The 16,770-nt window shown below is 54.0% G+C and overlaps 2 protein-coding genes across 3 annotated transcripts; one reads left to right on the top strand and one right to left on the bottom strand.

The window, feature by feature from the left end:
- The first annotated feature begins 208 nt into the window (after positions 1-208).
- On the top strand, positions 209-7,124 carry PLP1 (proteolipid protein 1). Of its 2 annotated transcripts, none has more exons than XM_069867512.1 (7): positions 209-319; positions 2,595-2,781; positions 3,069-3,225; positions 4,114-4,282; positions 4,500-4,573; positions 4,686-4,751; positions 5,224-7,124. In XM_069867512.1, exons 1-7 carry the CDS (start codon positions 316-318, stop codon positions 5,293-5,295), a joined length of 729 nt encoding a protein of 242 aa, XP_069723613.1. In that variant the 5' UTR covers positions 209-315; the 3' UTR covers positions 5,296-7,124. The 2 variants fall into 2 exon arrangements, with proteins under 2 accessions (XP_069723613.1, XP_069723612.1); XM_069867511.1 differs by having other exon boundaries at positions 3,069-3,330.
- A 4,197-nt stretch (positions 7,125-11,321) lies between these two features.
- On the bottom strand, positions 11,322-16,126 carry RAB9B (RAB9B, member RAS oncogene family). The gene is made up of 2 exons (XM_069867482.1): positions 15,291-16,126; positions 11,322-14,741 (listed from the first exon to the last, which is right to left on the bottom strand). The coding sequence occupies exon 2, from the start codon at positions 14,704-14,706 to the stop codon at positions 14,101-14,103; it is 606 nt and encodes a 201-aa protein (XP_069723583.1). The 5' UTR covers positions 14,707-14,741; positions 15,291-16,126; the 3' UTR covers positions 11,322-14,100.
- Positions 16,127-16,770: the final 644 nt, after the last annotated feature.

Genomic DNA, 16,770 nt, shown 5'->3' with positions numbered 1-16,770 from the left:
CCCCCATCCCCTAAGCTGCTCTCTTTCTTTTGCAAAAGCCTTTTCCCCCAGAAGCCCTGAGCATGGCCCTGAGGCAGCTCTGCCCACGCTGGGCACCCAGGAGCTGGCAGCCAAGGGGTGCTGGGGGGGCTGGGGGGAGGGCGGGGTCCTGTCCCTTTAAGGGGGGTGGCTGTCACCAAGAGAGCCCTTTTCTTTGCTGGAGAGCGGGGCAGGCACCCAGAGGGGGGAACACAGGGCGAGGGACCGCCAGGCGGGCGAGGGCTCCTGCAGACAGCACCGAAGCGGCGGTCGAGGGAGCTGACCAAGTCCAGCACCATGGGTGAGTATGGGGTAAGGGTGGTGGGCACCGTGAGAGCTGTCACTGGTGCCTCTGGGGTCCCTCTACCAGAGCAGAGCCCCTTGAAGCTTTCCTCTGGCACTGGTCAGGTCCCGGTGACCCCAGTGTGGCCGTGTCAGCCATGGGAGCTGCCGGGGCAGGTTGTCTGGGCATGGTGGGGGCAGCGTTTTCTCTGCCAAAGCACATTTCTGTCCCTGTGTGCTGTCTGAGGGGTCGGATGCCGTCCCCACAGCTGATCCCACCTTAGCCCTCACCACACAGGCTGGAGGGATGAGCCCTGCTGCCCCGGTCTTGGTGGGAGCTGGGAGGTGCAAGCAGGGAGCTGAGACCCCTCACGGCTCACGCCACTTGTATGCCAGCAGCCTTGGGAAAACAGGCACTCCTCCTGCCTCAGTTTCCCTAGCAATACACCAGAGCTATTACTAACTGGCATACCCGACAGGCATCAAGGGGACTCTGTTCTCGGGGATGGCACAGGCTGCCGATACCCTGCATCCTCCTCCTCCTTCTGTCTGTAGCGTATTGTTTGGCTCCGACAGTAGCTGAGCCTGGGTATGAGGCCAAGGATTGTGTGGCACAAGGGCTCCTTCTCTCCTCCCTTCTCCTTCCCAGGCTTCTCCAGCACAGCTTCCCAAAGCCCAAGGGCTGGAGCTGTGGCAGGGATCCTGCCAGGCTCTGCTGCATCCCAGAACCTGCCGCCCACCAGGAAAAGAGCCTCTCACAGTGTCCCAACCCTCGGCATTGTCCTCTGGATGCGCAGGGTTGTCCCTGTGGGTTCCAGTGAGGTTCAGGGAGTAGGGCCAGGAGGAGTGGGACCAACTAGGACCTGCCACATCCAAGGCAAACAAGCAGGAGGGGTCCCAGAGCTCCCCCATAGCGCTGCCTTTGTTCCCTGTTTGCTCTCGGTGCAGGGCAGCCGCTGGGGTGGCAGTGCCAGGACAATCCCCCATTGTCCTCCGTGCCACTGCGCGACCTTGCCCCAGCAGGGAGGGGAGGGCACTGCTGGCCAAGACCCCACGGCTTGCTTGTTCTTTGAGGGAGGAGATAAGCACTGTGGGATTTGTGGAGGGAGCGTGGGTTTGAGAACGCTTCCCACGGGTGCCTTTTTGGCATTTAAGGCATAAATGCTATGCCCAGATGGGATGCGCCTAGGCAGCTGCTGTGCCCGGGACAGTGGGGTGCTGGAGCCCACATCCCAGGGAAGGGGAGAAGCTTCCCTGCAGAGTTGTTGCACAGCCCAGGCAGAAGGTTATTGCAGCTTAGCTGGAGCCAAATCGATGCTCCAGAGCCAGATGCTGGTGGGTGCAAACCCACCTGGCTGCCTGTGGCCACATCAGGCAGGAGAGCGGCTGACTGAGCACCTCCAAACCCAAAACATTGGGAATCTGAGCTAATAATCCTGCATATTAGAGCCCTGACGTGCGGAAGGAGCAGGTGCCTGTGGCCTCACTGCTGAAAAAAACACAGCATTTAGGCAATCCAAGCAGCATGCTGGTGTGAGACCTCACTTTCCCTACCCACACACAGGTACACGTGCCCTCTTGCCAAATATCTGTCCCGGAGGATAAAACCTATTACACAAGCGCTGATGTCTGAGGAACAAACAAGGCCGTTCTCCATAAGCACGTCTGCCCGTGTAACAGGGCTGCTGCAGCCTGAGCTGCCTGCTGGGTGCCCAGAGAGGGGCCAAGCACACCCTGAGCTGCTACCCAAATGCTCAGTGTGTGCCGGCCCCAAAGCCAGGCCACATTTCTGGGTCTCCACTGGGGTTTGTCTCTGTGAAGGTGCTGGGTTCCCCTCCATCTTCAACAGCAAAATTAAAACGCAGGCAGCTGGTGTCGCCGTTTTCTGCAGCTGGGCTGTACTGGCAGCAGGGAGCCCATTAGCAGCTTGTTTGCTGGGTCCCGCTGGAATCATGCTACATCGCTTTGTATCTCCGTCTTGTTTCGCACAGGTCAGCATGGCTGGCTTGCCTCAACTCCCTCCCTGCCTTACATCCAGGGACTGCCTTGCAGCCCTGGTGCCCCGTGTCACCTGCTGTCCCTGGGCATGCTTGGGTGTCATCCTGTCTGACTGCTTAGAGAACAGGCAGGAAAGCTCTTGGATTTGGCTCTCCAGACCTGCAATGAATCACTTCTGGGCTTTCCTCCTCTTGCTGGGCTCCTTCCTCCTCCCACAGCTGCCTGCTCCTGAGCTGCAGCGTCTGAGTCCTCCCCATCCCAGCGCTCCTGTCCCACCTCGCCTCTCTCCTCCCTAGGTTTGCTCGAGTGCTGTGCCAGATGTGTCATTGGAGCACCCTTCGCTTCGCTAGTTGCCACTGGCTTGTGCTTCTTCGGGGTAGCGCTGTTTTGTGGCTGTGGGCACGAAGCCCTCACAGGCACCGAGCAGCTAATCGAGACCTACTTCTCCAAAAACTACCAGGACTACGAGTACCTCATTGACGTGTAAGTACCATGCTGTGGTTCGTCGCCTTCACGCCAGAGCCCCTCTCATCTCCATCCTGCTCTGTGCTGGGAGGAGATGTCTAGCTGGGTTGGTGATGCTGCCATCCAGGTACCGTGGAGACCCCAGGCTGTGATTGCCCTGTCTCATTCCTCTTATGGCTTCACCCTCCCTTTCAGCCCCAGTGGGGTGGGGAGGGTAAGTCGTGGTGGCCGTGCCACATGCAGGGCTGAGCTCCCCGGTGCCAACACAGCACCTGAGCATCCCTGCCCTCTCCTTTCCCTGGCAGCATCCACGCTTTTCAGTACGTCATCTATGGCACGGCCTCTTTCTTCTTCCTCTATGGAGCCCTGCTGCTGGCTGAAGGCTTCTACACCACCGGCGCCGTCCGGCAAATCTTCGGGGACTACAGGACCACCATCTGCGGCAAGGGCCTCAGCGCAACGGTAACTGGGGGCCCGAAAGGGAGGGGAGCGCGAGGCCCCCAGCGAGCTCACTCGTTGCAGCGGGTGTGTCAGTGTTTGGGAAAGTGGCTAGGACATCCTGACAAGGTGATCTTAACCGGGGTTTGGCACCCCTTCGCGCGCCCGCAGCGGGTTCGCCACGCTCAGCGTGGCTGAAGAGCAGGAGACTGCGGCCGTCCGGGTTTCGGGGTATCCCAAAGGGAAGCGCAGCCCAGGCACCCTACCCCAGGCTTGCCGTGGCCCCTGGCAACCAAAGCAGATCAAATGGCCACAGTTAATGAAGCCGCTTCATGTTTAAGCATCATCGGGGAGAGCCATGAGCATCCCCACAGAGCCCAAGGTTCTATGGCACCTGGTGCCCTCAAGGTTGTCCTCTTCACTGCTCTTGGGGACCATAATAAAGTGCTGGCAAGGGGAGCCCATGGCCTGGGGGAGCGGAATGGCTGCGGTTCCCTCGGGGGACGGTTGGGGTGGTGCCATGGAGGGAGGGCAGGAGACCCACGTTTTCACGCCAAGGCGGGTTTTGCAGCCATCCTCCTGAATTGACCAAACCCCGCGTGGCTGTAGCCACCGTTTCCTCCCCTGCACGGGATGTGGCGGCCACCCTGCTGCTGCCACCGGTCACCCCCATGCACGCGTAGCCGGCTGCACACCTGGGGCCGGCCCTATGAGCCACCGGGGCAGCTGGCTCGGGCTGCTGCTCGGGGATACGCTGGGTTTGGTGGGTGGTGTGGGGCTGGATGCAAGCAGCATCTCAGTCCCTTGCCTGCCCCATGCCCTCTCCTCCCTGGGGACCCTCGCGCTCCCCTGTCCCTGTCACTGGCTGCTTGGTAACCACCCCTCTGCCCTGGCTTGTCCTGCCCCTTGCAGTTTGTGGGCATTACCTACGTCCTGACCATCATCTGGCTCCTGGTCTTTGCCTGCTCGGCGGTGCCCGTCTACATCTACTTTAACACTTGGACCACCTGCCAGTCCATTGCCAACCCTAGCAAGACCTCTGCCAGCATTGGCACGCTCTGCGCGGATGCCAGGATGTACGGTGAGTGCTGGGTTCATCGCCCAGGAGCGAGGGCTCAAGGCAGAGGAAAGGGGATGGAGGAAAGGGCTCAGGCAGATAAAGCTAGGATAAAGCAGGGGCAAGTGCTGAAGAGCCTTGAAACATTGGATTGTGCATGACACACGTAGCTGTGGGAGGCTGAGCAAGGCAGCCAACTGGCAGCAGTGCCTGGCTCACCCAGCTCCCTGCATCTCACCAGGTGTCCTGCCCTGGAATGCTTTCCCTGGCAAGGTGTGTGGCTCCAACCTGCTCTCCATCTGCAAGACCAGTGAGGTGAGCGCCTCCCATCACCCTACAGTGTGCTCCCCTTATCGTATGGCCTCGGCACTGGCCTCCCTGACCGGCACACAGGACTCTGGGAGCTCACTCTCCTCTTCCCTTGCAGTTCCAGATGACTTTCCACCTCTTCATCGCAGCCTTCGTGGGGGCGGCTGCCACACTGGTCTCACTGGTGAGTCGGTGCTCCCCCTGCCCAGCCTTTCTCCTCCGCCCAGTGAGGAAGTGCGGGCAGAGGACGACAGAAGTGGTGGGCGCGGATGTGACAGAGCCCGTGCTCGTGTCATTTTCTGGCACATAAGTGCACATGGCGAATTCAGGCCATAAGAAGGTAGAGTTGGCTACTGGAGGGGGGTCTGGAAAGACTTTAGGAGACCATCTGGGAGAGGTCCTGCTGCCTGTACACCGAGTCTCTTGCCTTTCCCTGCCCCTCTTCTTGCTTTACACCAGCAATGAGACACTGTGGTGTTCCACCGATGCAGTGAGGCTGTGGGGCTCCGCAGGGCAACTGCTCTGTTGGGTTGTTGGGCTCGGGGATGCCACCTCGGGTGCACTGCAGCGAGGAGTGCCTCCCCCAACTTGCCCTCCTCGCTCACGGGAGCTGCATTTCTCCTCCACCCCCTCGCTCACTCTCTTCCCACCCACAGCTCACCTTCATGATCGCCGCCACCTACAACTTTGCCGTCCTCAAGCTGATGGGCCGAGGCACCAAGTTCTAGCCCGTGCGGTGGAGCCCAGCCAGACCAAACGCCCTTCTTTTCTCTAACCCCGAGGCTTTAACACTGCAGCCGCCCGACACCAGATCTCCTGCGTTAACTCTGCCTTCGCCGCTGACTCCCCTCCTCTTCCTCCCTCACATCCATTGTGCTGAGCGTGACCAGGAAGGAGAGCTTCCCACCAATGGACATATCTTCATGCACTTTTCTCTCTCTGCTCATCCGTAACCGGTTCGCTCTAGGGCCAAGCCCATCAAAACCAGCCAGAGAAGAGGAGGGACTTACTCCAGTGTCCCGATGTTACCTAGGGATGAGCAAAGGCCTTTGTGCTCCTGGGAGGAGGAAATCTGTGTAGGTTGCTCCATGAGTAGCAAGAGGCTGCCTAGAGAGAAAAGGAAGTTGGCCCAGTCCTGGTACCACTGCTAGAGACTCTCCTGGAGCTGCCTGCCGTCACCACCTGTGGATGGAGAACAAGAGAAGGAGTTTTATCTTCTCCCTTAGCGAAAAAAAAAAGATGAATTTACCCCAAATCGCCTGCTGCAGCCAAGGCAAAGGGAGTTCAGGACAAGGATCTTCCCATTGTGGAGAAGAGAGTGCTGACCCCGATGCTGATAAAGCCCTAACCCAGCTGCCCCTATTAAAGCCTAATGGAGTTTGGTGTCTTTGTAGACAAAGAGGGACTCCTGGCTTTACTCTCCGGGCAGCAGAGATGTGGCAGTCAGGTTTGCCTGAGAGGAGCTCTCTCTGCGCCGTGCCCCAGGAGTGTAAAGCCAGAGCCATCCCTCCATAGGCAGGGGATGACCCTCTGGACTCTGTGCCTTCGCCCGTCCTGCCTTGCAAGCACCGTGCTCGCCGCACACTCTGGTTTCTTCACAATGGTGCTCGTCTCTGTGGTGACATTTGCTTCTCTAACCTCCGCTGCGTCGGAGAGCTTGATTTGTTTCTCACCTGTGTCAGACATAACTTCCCCTCATTCTGTCCCCCTCTTCCCCTCACTTTTTTTTTCCTGTGTTTCCTGCAAGTCAGGACAACTGTTTTGTGTCTGCCAGGGTGGGATGGACCGGCAGCGTCTTGCTTCTAGCTGAAACACATGAAGGAGTTGAGGAAGGAAGGAAAAGTGGTGGGTTGAGGATCATGGGGCTGAAACACTACCTATCTCTACAAAACAGATCCTTTCTGGTGCCAGTTCATCCTGCGGGATGGGGTAGCAGGGCAAGGGGTTTGGTGGAGATGAGGTTTGGTGGAGATGATCTCTCCCCCATGATTTCTCTCCACAGCAGCTGGAGGAAAGCCCTCTGGTTGGGTAGCACGGGTCTGGCTAGACCCACCAAGATGCTGTTTCCAGTCCTCCCCACCAACTGGTACTCTGTTTGGCTTTTCCCTGCCTCTCCTTAATGCTAATGTTAGTGTTTATTTATTGGAGAAACTACTTTCAGTGGCAGACTGTAGCTCCATCTTGCACGGATTTTTTTTTCTTTCTGTCTCTACTATTATAATTTTTTAAGCGCCAATTTCAGCGAGGGCAAGGATAAAGGAGCAGATCTGCTGAGCAGAGCGTTCGAAGGATCCTTGCTGCCCGGAATGCTGAAATAGGTTGGCCAGGCTACCAACGCACACGGGCTGGGGAGGGGGGAGATGCCAGGAGGGATGGCAGAGTGGGGAGAAACCAGTCAAGATCTGGAAATTCACATCGACGCTGTCTCTCTTGCGGGTTTGCTGGGGTTTTTTTGGTATCCATTTAACAAAAAATAACCAGATCCTCCTTCCCACACTTGTCCCCAGAACCCAAACACACACACGCGCACACACATGCACACACACAGCCAAACACACAGGCAAAAAGAGAGTTAATCAACTGAAAGTGTTTCCTTCATTTCTGATCTAGAATTTCAACTTGTTAACAAGCAATAAAAAGGAGCAAGTTTTTAGAGACTTATCTTACAAGATGTATTTTATAAAAATTAAAGAAAATAAATTAAAATTAAGAACATTCTGAACAAGATGTATGTCTGCCTGTCCATCTATTGTGCTGGCTTTTCTATACCTACCAAAAAAAAAAAGCTCAGAAGGGGAGTCTGCAGAGGGGAGGGTCCCAGAGGAGAAGGTCCCACATGTGGATGAGCAGCCTCTGCAGGACTTTACCCACCCCTCCTTGCACCCCAGGTTCATAACCCTGACAGTAAAAACCTCTGTTCCCAGCTGAGGAACCCCTGAAACCTCTATTTCTTCTCCAGACACCCAGAGGAAAGCTGGGTTCTTGCAAGACCCATTTGCTTGTGTTTGGTTATGTGCTGCTGCTCTTTAGTAGTCAGTCTCTTCTACGTCTCCTACTGTAGGACCTACAGCACAACCACAGCAAAACTAATCGGCACGGCTCAAGCGAATCGTACTGGCTCGCACCAGGCAGTGCGCATGGTAGCGCGTGTCCAGACCCGTGCAGTAGGGGTGATTCTCTCACTTGCAGAGAGCCCTGTGTGAAACAGGACAGTCTTGTTTAGGCACCAGGGTGGACTCAGCTATTGCAGGGCCCTACGTGTCCTGCCCACGCGCTCTGGGGGTGGCTGTATGCTCTTTGCTGCAGGGTTGTTAAGAGTTTGTGCAGTACTGGTGCGTGGGGAGGTCGTTGACTGGTGCTTTTCTGCCCCTGATCAGACTAATGCTCCCCTTAGATGCGCATTTCCACAGCAGCTACTGAAAAAATTGTTAACTGAAATACTGCTTCTCTTGGAAATTCACACCCTGGACCTGCACTCAGGAGCCTTTGGGGAGCATGGCTGCGGAGGGATGCTCACAGCCCTGTGCTCAAACCCCAGCACACCTGCCCGAGGGGCAGATTTCAGGTATGGTCAGGTCCTGGGAGCCAGCAGGCTGTTACCTACCTACTGCCAGGACCCTCACTGCTCTTCCTAAATGAGACTCAAGCCCAAATCCCACTCTCCCTTGATTCCAGCCCTTCCCTGCAGGCAGTTAGGCTTCCTAGGCAGCCTGGCTGGGGGAGACTTAGCTCACACAGTGGGGCAGCCCCAGCTCAGTGCACAGCTGTGCCTGCACCCCAGCCTTGCCCCAGCTCAGAGAAACCCATGGGGCTGCGGCCAGCATCAATGGGACCCTTTGTTCCCTACATTCCCAGATGCCATCACCCTCCTCTCCTCATGCTGAAAGGGCCCTGTGTGTGCACAATCAGCCGCTGGGCTGGAGCGAGCTGGGGAACAAAACACCATCTCTTTCCCCTGGCAGAGACTGGTGCCCCCTGGCCAGGGTGAGGGTCGGGGACAGCAGCGCAAGGTAGCGTGTGAAAGCGGCCAGCGTGGCCAGGAGGCCGGGCAAGTGCGAGGGCTGAAGGACACCCTCTTGCCAAGGGTGCCCTTGGCTGTGTAATGCTGCCACCCCACTGGGGACATGGCACCTGCCCTCAGCGCTCCTTCCCTGCTGCTGCTGTGGAAACCAGCTAAGGGTGGTGTTGGTCTGATCAGGAGCAGAGACACCAGCCAAAGACCGTCCCACCCAGTGCCCTCCAGGAACTGGCCGAGAAAAAAAAATCAGGGAATAAACCCTGTCTGGTACCAAGGAGGGGGTTGAGTCACCTTCCCTAGAGGTGTTTAAGGGACGGGTGGATGAGATGCTGAGGGACATGGTTTAGTGATTGATGGGAATGGTTGGACTCGATGATCCGGTGGGTCTTTTCCAACCTGGTGATTCTATGATTCAAAACACATCTCAGTAAGCTGTCCCTCCCAGGAGGGGAGCCAGTGCAACCACTTTCTCCCTCTCTAGCAGCTGCGGTTTGCTCCCACAGAGGCTGGACCAGGGTCCCTGGAGCAGGTTCCGTGGGCTGCAGCAAGGTGACCCCATCCCATACCCCGTGCCACTGCCAGCAAGGGACACTGAGCAAGCCAGCCCTGGGGACAGGGAAGCCAGAACGCTCTCCTGGGCAGGGAAAGGAGAGCGGATAGCGGGGTCCCCCGCCGCTCCCGGCGCCTCCGCATCCCTGGTCCTCCGTCTCCTCCCCGCGGCCGCAGGCGGGCGGTGCCCGCGTTTCCGTTGGGCTCCGCATGGTCCAGCGGGAGAACTGCAGCTAAAAGCCGCCCCAAATATCCAGGTGCTGCCGTTCAAAGCCCGTGTGCCAGCCCCTAACCGCGCCGCCAATTCCTGGGAAGCACCGCCGCCTGTCTGCCCTGGGCGGTCTCACCTGCTGCCTCTTGCGCACCCACCTGGCTTCTCTCCATTTCGGTTTGACTCTGCTAGGAAGGTGCCCGGGGACAAGGAGGGAAGGCCTTGGGAAAGGTCTAAAACCGACAGTGGCGCAGCATTTGGCTACTCATGAAGACAGGAATCCTTCGTCTGCTTGTGGCCGCATCCACCAATCCCTAATGGGTTCCTTGAAGTCACCAAGGAAGAGCTGCTCCACTAGCCATGCAAGCACCGGGACCAAGGGGTATCTCTGTCCATCTCAAATTGCTTTTGCCTCAGCAATTGCCTCAGCAGGTACCCCACCATTTCAGTGACTGCATGGACTGTCCCGGGTCCCAGTCTCCCGGTCGAGGGACTCTGACTCACCTGAGGCCTTCAGGCAATCACTGTCGGAGCTGCCATCTCCTCCCACCTCAGCAGAGCAGGGAGTGCTCCTTACTCTAGAGCAGAGCACGCCAGTATCCCTGGTGCCAGAGCTGGAACAAACTCCCTGATAGGAACTGGAGACTGGAATGGGGTCCATAGACTCCTGAAAGGGCATATTTAGACTCTTTATATCTTTTTGCTCATCCTCAAACACATGCAAGAACACACAGTACCCAGAGATCACGTTGCTATAAATCTCTCTACAGATGTACTGCTGCAAAGAGCCACCCTTTGGACCTAGAGAGGAGCTGCACTTGGGAAGCACAGGGTGTGTGAGCAGCCTCGGTCACCAACAGCAACCCCCGGGTATCCGTAGCCATCTGGGGCTTCTCAGCTAACGGTTCTAGAGATTTCAGTTTCCACAGCCTTACAGCTGCACTACCTGGCCCAGAGCAGCAAAATCTTCAAGATGGCTGTGAGATAGGGGGATGGATGGGACCAGGAGACTCCTCACCGCTCCTCCTGCTTTGCAAGCACACAGGGATATACTGCAGCAGAAGCAGCTCACTGCTTTCCCTCGGAGACACTTCTTCACCCTCCAGGAATCCATCCTCTCCCCACCCCACGGAGACTTCTGCTATTGCTTGCAGTGCCAAAGAGGGGAATGAGAGAGCAGCCTCACAATTGCTCCTGCCCTGCATTTTCTTACAAGCATCTCTCATCGAGGGAGTCACTGGTTTGGTTCTGGTGGTTTCAGACAGACTTGGACCATCTCCCACCCTGTCATGTTGGCTGTCTATCTTCAGCTATGTTTGAGACAGCTGAAGCAAGATGCTGGAGGCTCCCACATACTCCAATCCACATTTCAAAACCAGGATTTCCAAGGACTTGAAATCCTGCACTGCCTCTGGAAGGGTGGATAGGCAGGCAGGCATGGGAGAAAAATAAACTGAAAGGTTCTGCCAATGGAAACAGCAGGCAAAGACTCTGCAAACACAGCAAAGGCCCCCCAGAATAAGTGACCATCCTGGCAGGACAATGGAATAGAACAGTCCCCATATGCTGATTTCTGTCTCAGCATCCTATGGCAACCATGCCCGGTTACAACCCCCTGGAGCCCGAGGGACCAGTTCCAAGATCACAGGAAGAAATCAAAGGAAAGTACCCGGCTTGCTGCTGAGAGCCCAGGCTGAAAATGAAAATGTACTGACAGAAGGAAGCAATGTGGAATATTTCTGTTATGAAAGCATTTTCTGTCACACTCTCGAAAAGACAAAACTCGTCACTGAATTCAGTTGGTAAATTAGTTAAATTCCTTTAACTACTCATCTAGGTACATTCAGGAACCACCAACTCCTTTCATCCCCTAGTGACTTCTCTGTGCCAGATGCTATAACCAACTCATTTCCACATCCCTCAGAACAGGAGCTGACTTGAACCTCAACAAACCAAGAAACCAGCCACTTCCTGAATTCACTTGAGTACATCCATGTTTTATTTGCTCCAATAAGGGAAGGATCTCAGTTTTACAATTCCCGTTCCGTAGCAATAGCAACAACCACAGCAGCCATGAGTGGACACAGGGAGGGGATGGCCATTGGCATTGGACTTCGCAACAAAGAGATCAAAATCCTGGCTCCTTTGGAAATTGTGCGTATCATGTAAAATAAATTAAACAATTTAAATACATTATACTTTTTTAAACGTATTTTTAAAACACACAGGCCTAACAAAATATCTTGTTTAAAAAAATATCAATGATTCAATGCCCATTAGAAATAAAAGATGGTACGTAGCACCCTCCAGCAATACACAGCATCTGCACAGCGTGTGCAGCGTGAGGCTTTTGAGCTTCAGCTATCAGCATCAACATGCACCCAGGGTGCTGCGAACAGTGTACTGCACCCATGCCTCCTACTCCACAGCCTGTTCAGGCTCTGTCCTCTCCCACAGGAGATGCCAGTCCTCACACAGATCCCGTGAGATACGTGCTGGGGAAGCAGCAGTTCCACCTGCAGGGAGCTCCCTCAGCAGACCTTCTGTCAGGGCCAGGCAGTGCGCAAGGGCCTGAGCCTGTTCCAACCCTGTGTCCTGCACAAACCTGCTCCAGGGAACACGCCTGCTCAGAGATGTAATTCAGAACCACAGGTCACAGAGTCTGGAATCTTGAAGGAAATATCAAGCAGTGCTAAACTGCAGAAAAATCTAGAGGCCTGAGGAGGTCAGACATCGGTAAATAAACCGTAACAATAACTTCAATATCCTGTAAAAATCTGTTGCACCTAGGGAGGCAGAGCCTTCTCTTAAACATCAAGGGACCTGGCTTTCCAGAGACTGGAAGCACTTCCTACCTATTCCGATAAACCTGAGTGTTCAGCCTTTTAGAAATCAGATCCCTCTAAAGCACTTTGCATTAAAGCTTCAGTCCCTTCCACACGTGGCTGCCCTGCAGAGAAGGGCAGGATCACCCTGAGTGTCCCCAGAGGAGACTCCTGCATACTCAGAGACTGCTCAGCCATGGGGATTAGCTGCCACCAGCCAGCAGGAGGGCAGATTGCCCTGCTCTAAAGCACAGCATAAGTGAGGCCGTTCGATTTGAGCTACAAAATTTAACATCCAGTAGTTGATCACAGTGGGAATCACATTCAGCAGCCAGCAGACACGTACTCGGAGAAGCTCTCCTCGTGGCAGACTCCTATGCACTTATGGGCAAAGCCATAATTTTGGACAAATGCTTGTGAGGGAAGTTGCAGGACATGAGGTTATAATGGTAAAGACAGCAGTTGGCAAGCAGTCGTCTCTTTGCTACACAGATAATTTGTGACTAACACCTAGTAGGAGGCAGAGGCTGGGATCAGAAAAGCCTGGCAACTTTTTCTAGAAGGTTTCCTGCCCCTTGCCCCCTGTTTTTCAGCCACCTTGAAGAGAGGTGGAACCAGTGCAGCTCTCTCCCCAGTGGACTGAACACAGCAGCTGCTAACAAAGGCCAGTTAACGGCACCGGCATCCTCCACAGGTAAATTCTCCCATATGCCCTGTTAAGGAGTAAGGGCCAGGACAACGACGCGAGTTACCGGTGCTGAGCAGCACTGCACCTGATCCAACTGGCAATAAAATGAAGGGTTCTGTGTTGCAGCATCCAGATGGGAACATCCGTGCTAAAGCAACTGAAGAGCCTGATCCGCCAGCTAATGAAGCACAGTGGTCCCTGGCCCCACACACCGAGTGAGTGGATTTAACAGCTGACCATGCACAACTCCCCCAGCCACCTGCACACCTAGGAGACACCCCACCCACCTACCATCCGGTCTGCTAGAGCTTATCATCTAGAAACAGTGATTATTTGTGACAGAAACCAGCTCACTTTTCATGCTCCAGACCTCCTGAACTCCTGAGTAGCTCTAAACCCTTTGACGTGACCCAGTGAGCGTCCACATTAGTATTTTTTACCCTGTGCTTCAGGTTATGCGAAGCAAGATATGGTGCTGAGCCCCCAAAAGAGACAAGGAAACATATTAAATAAGAAGCAGACAGTGTCTCCACAAAATAACAGTCACACGAGCCAAAGTCAGAGGTGAGGAAAAACAGACAAGAAATAGGCAGCTACGAAGAAGCAATGCTGCCACATTCAAACACAGGTCCATCTCTCTTTCATATGTTGCTTTGTATCAGAGCTCTAACAATTCGTAGCACTATTCAGTCTCAGGACACAGTGCACATATTCCAAACAACAGATATACACATCTCAGCCACTTTAGTATTTGGCATTCTCACAGTCGCATGGGCTAGAGCCTCTACAACAGGTTTCATCCGGTATGTTGAGCAGACTTTCCTTTGGCAGTAAGGTCATGAGTCTAGTGGGTCTAGTGTTTTTTTGAGTTCAGGGCTAAAATACTTCAAAGACTGTCTAGAGCTCTCTCAGCTTTGTTCTGCAGGCAGTTCTTAGTACAGATCAGATCGCTACTGTCTTTAGTGAATTTAAAGGACTTCAACCCAGTCCTTTAAACCTGCTAAAGCAGGCAGAGATGGAAGCAGGACTATGCTCACATGCTCTTTTAACTGCTCCCTCCTGCAGATACACACTCTGTGCCTGAAAACTCCAGCCAGAATTCAGACAGTGAGGCTGCAACTCCCTAGTGAGCAAACCACCTATTGTCCTTGTGACCACTCTCCTCAGAGTGCCCCAGAGCTGCCCGTGCTTATTCCGATCCAGCCGCCAGCTCAAGCGATGTTCCCAAAGCAGCAGCCACTCCTAACAGCAGGAAGACCCTGATTTGGAGCTGGAGTGCAGGTCAATGGTGTGGCCCAGCATGCAGTGCTCCAGCTGCTCCTCCACCGCCAGCACCTGTCGCACAGCCTCCTCAAAGGCCACTGCCACGTTGGTGTCATCCTTGGCACTAGTCTCCAGGTATGGATAGTTACCGTTTTCCATGCACCAGGTCTGGGCCTCCTCTGTGCTAACTTGTCTCTCAAGTTTGTCTATCTTGTTGCCCAGGACTACAAATGGGAAGTGTTCGGGGTCCTTCACGTCGGCATAATAGATAAACTCCTTCTGCCAGTTACTAAGATTCTCAAAGCTCTGCCGGTCGTCCACACTGAAGGTCAGCAGGCAGCAGTCTGCTCCCCTGTAAAAGGGCGTTCGCAGGCTCTTGAATCTCTCCTGTCCCGCAGTGTCCCAGATTTGGAGAGTCACAAAACGCCCATCCACCTCCAGGTCCCGGTTTAAGAACTCCACACCAATCGTGTGGAAAGCCTGCGAGTCAAACTTGTTGGTGACGTACCGATTCATGAGGGAACTTTTCCCAACTCCACCATCTCCAAGGAGAATGACCTTTAAGAGCAAAGACTTCCCACTCATTGCAGCAGGACAGAAGGGTGCAGTCCCAAGGCAATCTGCAGAGTTCAGAAACAGTAGAAAACAGCTATCTGACTCATGGTTTCTGCACGAAGTTACACATGGAAGAACAGAATATGGTATTTCCATCCCCATATCAGAAAAAGTTTTGCACATAGGAGGTAATCTTTCTCATTAGAGATGTTACAGCTGGGAACTGGACAAGCTTTCAGAGACACAAGTCCTCCAACAGGTCCAAAACAGAAGCAGCAGGTCACCACTGCAAGTGCGAGGTAAGAACAGTCCAGAGTTTAGTAACAGTTATACCACTCCTGGTGAAAACACTGTATCTGAAAGCTTGTCTAGTTTTTTTCCAAACATACCATCTCCACTTAAACATCGCTTCTGGCCTGTGTCCTCAGGCTGTCACAGAAACAGCAAAATCACCAGAGATCACCAGGCCTCCCTTTCCACTGTACAATCATCAGTTAAATAATTTATCCTATCCAACTTGCTGTGCTGGAAGGATGTAAAAGATGTATCAGCCTAACATCAATACAAATCATCAGGCAAACCAGTTCTCAATCACCCCAAGAATGCTGACTCACCTTACAAGCGGAGCTGCACTTGTTTTCTGCGCGTGATCTCTACAGCTCAGAAGGGGTTTTCCAGGGAAAAGAGACACAGCTTCTCTGCTGCTGTTTCCTGGCAAGGCTTTTTCCAGGCCAGTTTGCTTGGGCACAGGGGTAAGTTCACATTGCAACACCCCAGCACCACAGGTTCCTTAGTCAGCAGCCACAGAGAAAGGCCAAGCGGCGACCAGTCCTCCCCGTCCCAGGGACATTCTGCAAGCAAAGGTAAAGGTCTGACTTGGAATAAGAGATTTGTTCGGCTGTACTGTACCTGCTCGGGAAATACAGCGCTTCTGTCTCCAGGACTGTCCAGGGAACAGTCACTAAAAACCAAACATCAGCTGGTGAGGTTGCCAGAGCTGCACTCTCTGCACTGCCTTTCAATTTGTAATGTTGATCTAGGCTGGGAGCAGAGCTCTAGGAAGCTGAAAATGCAGTACTGATTGCTGAAGTAGAACAGGCAAGAACAAGGCACCGAGGACAGAGTTTCCCTTGCCTGTTTCTGGCTAGGGCAGAGCCAGTACGTTATGGATGCTAAATCCAAAATAAGAAAAGAATAAATTGAAGGAGCTCTGGCTTGAGCGCACAGGCTGCGCAACCTGTGTCTCCCCTCAACCTAAAGGATGTCAATAGCTTTGATCTGCTTGGCCTGCCTACCTGCACACTCTGGAATCTGTTCCAAGGATTGAACATGTAACCAGAAGAGTAAGCCAGCTGGCAAGAGCCTGGTGTGAGAAGAGATGGCATCTGGCTTGCTTACACCTGCTACCAGCATTCCTGGGAAGGGTGGGCTACTTAGTGGTGACACCACCAGACCAACCTCCAACCAACCAAAACAGGAGCATCCAACACCTATTCCTTCCCGGGCAAAACCCACTTTCTGCATTAACTGCAGGGGGCCCTGTTCAGCTTCGTTTCTGCCCTTTTTGCAGCTCTTTCAACCAGTGCTTATCACAAAGCTAAAATCAGAAACTTCTGCTTTGAGTTAGTTTCTGCGGAAAGTGCAGAGGCTAACTAAAGGCTCACCAATTTCACTTCCCCTGCACAGAAACACCCCAAATCAAGCATGGCTGAGCATGACAGGCCATGGAACATTTGAGAAGCATCTGTGCAAGCCAGTGGTTCCAAAACAAACAACAAAGTGCAAATGTCACAAGAAACAAACAGGAATTGCAGCATAGCTCCCTGGGGCTCCTGGCTTTGGGAAACTCTTCCCTGAGCAGGTGTGCTATTCAAAACGTTTGCTCTTCCTTTTCCAAACCCTTGCTGAACGGGGTCCTTGCCCCCTGACACACACCATTTGCCAAGAGTTTTAAAAGTGACTAATGGGTCATGCCAGTGTGGCAGGTCAGCAGGCTGCTGATAGCCATGACACAACCACGACACCGAGCTCAGCAGCAGTTTGCAGCCTCCACTAGCGGACTAGCCCTTCGTGAGCTCTTTCAGAGCTAACCCG

This window comes from Phaenicophaeus curvirostris, chromosome 13, assembly GCF_032191515.1.
Source record: "Phaenicophaeus curvirostris isolate KB17595 chromosome 13, BPBGC_Pcur_1.0, whole genome shotgun sequence".
Lineage (NCBI taxonomy): Eukaryota > Metazoa > Chordata > Aves > Cuculiformes > Cuculidae > Phaenicophaeus > Phaenicophaeus curvirostris.
Note: the sequence above shows the minus strand (reverse complement) of the source record. Positions and strands in the feature narration are given on the sequence as shown.

Excerpts from the sequence above, each read along its gene's own strand:
- PLP1 (XM_069867511.1), top strand. Across the intron at positions 2,782-3,068 it reads TACGAGTACCTCATTGACGT|CATCCACGCTTTTCAGTACG; the intron begins GTAAGTACCATG and ends TTTCCCTGGCAG. Across the intron at positions 4,752-5,223 it reads CTGCCACACTGGTCTCACTG|CTCACCTTCATGATCGCCGC; the intron begins GTGAGTCGGTGC and ends TCCCACCCACAG.
- RAB9B (XM_069867482.1), bottom strand. The coding sequence starts at position 14,706 with ATGAGTGGGAAGTCTTTGCTCTTAAAGGTCATTCTCCTTGGAGATGGT.